Here is a 4,955-nt window from a genome sequence, read left to right on the forward strand (position 1 = left end):
GGAGCTTCCACATAGCTGCTTGCGAGGCTCGGTCACGAAGGGAGGAGGTGGCAGCGAGGCAACGAGGCGCGTGGCAGCGGCGAGGCGAGACACGGAGGTGGGCTACGAAGCTCGGACGTGGCTCTACGAGATTCGGACATGCGGCGGCCACGAGGCGGCTTCTGATTGGCCTAGGCTTCAGTCCGAGGGAATTGTGACACACGTCTGGTCCGGATTCGGCCACATCTTCGGTGACGTAGCAGCTTCGGCCTTGATGACTTGTCCGGTTACTATTCATGCGAAATTTTTCGAATTTTGAGCCCCGAACTTCTAAAATCCATAACTTTCTCATACGAGCTCCGTTTTTGACCTTTTTTATATGCACGCGTACCTAAAATCATGTTCTACAACTTCTGTTTAGACTTTGTCGGCTAATTTTGATTTTAATTTTAATATTATTATTTTTAACAGACTGGGACACGAAAATCCGTTAAAAATTCATAACTTCTTCATCCGACGTCCGTTTTCGTCAGTCTTTTTACCGTTGTACTACTATTGACGAGACCTTCGATTCTCTTTTAGGTTGTGTGCGCTAAATTTCGCTCGATCTTAAATTCGAGTATTTAGTTGTCTACTGCTAAGCTGAAACTTAGAAAAATCATAAGTTCCTCATACGAAGTCAGATTTGGGCGTCCTTTTTATCGAACTTCTCGGTTTAACGAATACTACGACTTTAGTTTAGATTGTTAAGGCTAAAAAGCACTTTATCACAATATTCACTTTTTACGCTTCCCGGTGTCGTGCCGGTTTTGTCGCGAAACTTCGACATGTCATAACTTCTTCGTTATAACTCGGATTTCGACGTTATTTATATCTCCGGAATCCTTGTTTCGGCCACTACAACTTTCTTAAAAGATATCAGCTTTTTCTAATATTTATTTTAAATGCTTATTTTTATTATTAATTAATTAAATCATAATAATTAAGCAAATAAGCATATAATTCACATAATATTCACATAATTCCTCTTTATTACTTCAAAATGAGTTACAAAGGTTGACGTAGACTATTACAACTTTATTAATGCTTTTAGGCCATAAATACGGGCGTTAGACAATACAATTTATCGTTACGTACTTTCACCGGGTTTGAACCCAAAAAACTAGAAAACAACAGGAGCTTATAAACCAACGGTTTAAAACCGAAAACCCATAAACCCAACCCGAAAAACCGAAAAACTGAACCATGTAAAAACCGAACCTATATGGGTTTAAAAACCGAAAAACCGACTTTCTACGGTTTGGTTTGGTTTTAGCCAAAAACCGACCCAAACCGACCTATGCTCATTCCTACTTTTCTAAGTCATTTTCCCTAAAAAAAAATATATTAAATAACAACCCATATATGGTTTGTATCCATTGAATAATTATGGGCGTGTTTGGCACGGAACTTTTAAAAGCGTTTGGGAGCTTCTAGCTTCTAGTTTTTTATAAAACGTTCTAGTTTAAACAAAAAACTTTGTTTGACAATATGAGCGTTTAACTTTTAGTTTTAACAAAACATTCCGATTGTAAAAGCTACTTCATGTAGCGTTTAACAAAACGCTCATTAGCTTTTGAAATCAATTTCCGTAATTACTCTTAAAAATATATTTATATATTTATTTATTTTAAATAAATTGTCATTTTATATAATTTTATATATTTCAAAAGCTTCCGACTACTTTTGCCAAACATACATATAACAAAAAAAAAAAAAAAAAAAAAAAAAAAAAAAAAAAAAAAAAAAAAAAAAAAACTACAGATTCCCGCTACCAGCTCCCTGCTACACGTTACCAGTTATCAACTACCAGCTAACCGCTATCCGCTTCCAGCTAATAGCTACTTTTGCCAAAATCATCCTATATCTTGCACTGATTTTAAAAATGGTCCAAGTAGTTATTAATATTATTTGACTTTCACATAGAGTTTAGATGATCCAGAATCGAAATAAAATTTTCAAGAAGGAAAACAAGTTTAAATAGATGGAGACTTCTTTTTATATTCCTCAATGATCATGGATACACATCCACATCTAAATCTCCCATCATTGGAGGTTTATTTAGCACCGGGATATTCATAAATAGTTCCATATAAGTCAAGATCATGGATCATGGATACATAATAAATGACCACTTTTTATACAAATAAAATATTGGTTACCTTTTTAAAGGTTTTTCTTAAGTATGGTCATTTATGTGTTTTTCTCCTATTTTCGCTAACTACATATAAAGAATTATTTGAAAACGGTAAAAAGTGCCTTCATCATTTGTTATTTTGGCCGTAGAATATAATAACATATCATCAAATTATCAATTGAAATTTTATTTTACTGGACAGCAAATATATGATAAAATACCGGGAATTCAATGATATTATACAATACACATCAATCTCATGCAAACGTAATGGAAATTCATATGTAATAATTGCACTGCACATATACTGAAACAAACTCAAATAATCCAAAGAACTTCATTTGTAATAAACTGCGCACTTAAATCAGTTTTTAGGTGGACTTCGCAAGGTAATGGTTCTCCATATCTTTGATGACCTTAAGGCAAAAATCCATCAAACTTTCAGCGGCATCTTGATTTTCATCTAGTTTCTCGTACTGGAAAGTCAAAGTCAAAAAACTCTCTTCTTCGCTTGTGTCAACATCAATCGTGATCAAAAAAGTCTTGAAAGCATCCATAATATCGCCACCTATCACGTTGTAGCTCACAGACTTTTTCTCCTTGTCGATTGTTTGAAGCACTTCTTTAACAACATGTGTCTTTCCATCTACCATGTGATATGATGTACATTATGATCAGTTCAAGTATAATATAACCAAAATGTTACGTTTGTTGTAAATTTGACATAAAAAACGAACTAACCATGTATAAAGGAAACAACAATGACGCATCCAATAACACCCCATTCACCATCTTCCAGATCAACACCATTCATGCAATCAGGGCAAATTTCACATACATTATATGGGCTGTACGTTAAAATGTCATAGAACACGTTCCCATCTGATTTGATGGGAATTTTCTCAACCAAGATACCACTTAGAGCCATTGCCCTTAAAAATGAATCATACAATGACAATGAGGAAAATGGTTTGAGCTCCATCTAGCTTTATAGAGTGTTGTGGTCCATAGCTTATTTCTAACTTCCATGAAAATAAACAATATAAACATTAATATTGCAAACTTAATTTACTAATAATTTAATATAGGGTTAAATTAAAGGAATGGTCCCTAAGGTTTGAATACTTTTCATGTTTGATCCCTAATGTTTTTTTTGTTAACTTGTCCCTAATGTTTTTTTTGTTAACTTGAAGGTCCCTGCTATATGTTTTTGTTGTGTCTTAGTCATTGCCTTACATAAAAGGCCTACTTTACCACATCTATTTTTTTTAAATTAAATTATTAGTTAGTAATTACTTTATTATTTATTTTAACAATAAAATAAAATAAAATGTGACCCATCCCTACTTCTATCCCTCCCTAGCTTCAGTCACCGGAAAGCCATTTCTAGCCACCATTGCCAGTAACCTCTGATAACTACACCAGAAAACTACTTCTAACCACCATTGCCACAAACCTCTGGTCACTACCACCATTACAAATAAGAATCGTATAAATAAAATAAAAACCATAGATCCAAACTAGATTGCAGGAAAAAAAAAATCCATAGATCTGATAAACAAAGTACAAAGCAAAAAACGATAGATCTAAGGACACTTGCTTCATATATTGTACTTTTAAAATCTATGCCTAAGTAAGAAAGAAATACATTAAACCAGAACTAGAAATTAGAAATCAAAATCAGATGAAACCCATAAATCAGAATTCAAAATAGAAATCAAAATGTTTAAACCCCAAAACTTTCATGATGAAATGCCTTCTTGAAAGGAATAATGGAGCATTCTAAATTTGAAGCCCGTCATGGTGCTCTTAGGTTATCGGTTTTTAGTCAACCCTTCCCGTTAATGTTCCAAATAGTAGTCAGCGGGGATTTCATCGAGTCTATGAGAGAGGGAGACACACACACACACATAGAGAGAGAGAGGGGGGGGGGGGGGGGGGGGGGGGGGGGGGGGGAGATGGTGGTTGTTTCTAAGTTGTGTTTTGTTTTTTTTAAACCAAATGTTGGTCATTTCAGATAAATATTTTGGCTTTAGAGTGCAGATCGAAATCAATTGTGGCCTTAGAGTGGTTTCCGTGGAAGTAGAGAGGTGGTAGAAGATGTCAACAGTCGATGTTGGCTCTAGAATGCAGATTGATGCTCAGTGGAGGCTTGATGGTGGCTTTAAAGAGGCTTAAACAAAATATAAAGAATGTGAGGCATGGTTAGCTGTTTTTGAGAGGTTTTCAGTCGGTGGAGTGGTGGCGGCGGCTTGGAAGTGGTTTCCGGTGGCGGTTAGTTTGGTGGTCCATTAGGGTTCTTAAGTTCAAAGAAAATGGAAAGATGTAGATGGTAAAATTGGGGTGTAGATGGGAGTAGGCCCTACATGTATTTTTTATTTAAATTTTTTGTGTTAATTAAATAATCAAAACTATATATATATATATATATATATATATATATATATATATATATATATATATATATATATATATATAAAAAGGGTATAAATGTTATTTTAGGTGTACTGGGGACTATGTACCAAACAAAAACAAGTTATAAGGATGGTCTAAGTTAAAATAAAAGTTAGAAACCAACCACACAAACTACTTAACACCTTACCATTCGTATGCCAGAATGCACAGATCTGGACCATCGGGTAAATAGAATCAACACTAATTGATCTAAGGGTCTGTGCTATTACAATACGATAACATATATCATATATTCACACAAATTTTAGCAAAATGGTATTTTGATCAATTAACCTATTTTCAAAAAGGAAATTTTCAGATTTTAAGGGATCACTAATTCCTTTAT

At 34.4% G+C, this 4,955-nt stretch overlaps 1 protein-coding gene across 1 annotated transcript; it reads right to left on the reverse strand.

The window, feature by feature from the left end:
* Positions 1-2,324: 2,324 nt before the first annotated feature.
* Positions 2,325-3,132, reverse strand: LOC145028980 (kirola-like). Its single transcript, XM_078977651.1, has 2 exons — positions 2,897-3,132; positions 2,325-2,801 (listed from the first exon to the last, which is right to left on the reverse strand). Exons 1-2 carry the CDS (start codon positions 3,081-3,083, stop codon positions 2,527-2,529), a joined length of 462 nt encoding a protein of 153 aa, XP_078833777.1. The 5' UTR covers positions 3,084-3,132; the 3' UTR covers positions 2,325-2,526.
* Positions 3,133-4,955: the final 1,823 nt, after the last annotated feature.

This window comes from Lactuca saligna, chromosome 2 (assembly GCF_052625555.1).
Source record: "Lactuca saligna cultivar CGN05327 chromosome 2, ASM5262555v1, whole genome shotgun sequence".
Taxonomy (NCBI): Eukaryota; Viridiplantae; Streptophyta; class Magnoliopsida; order Asterales; family Asteraceae; genus Lactuca; species Lactuca saligna.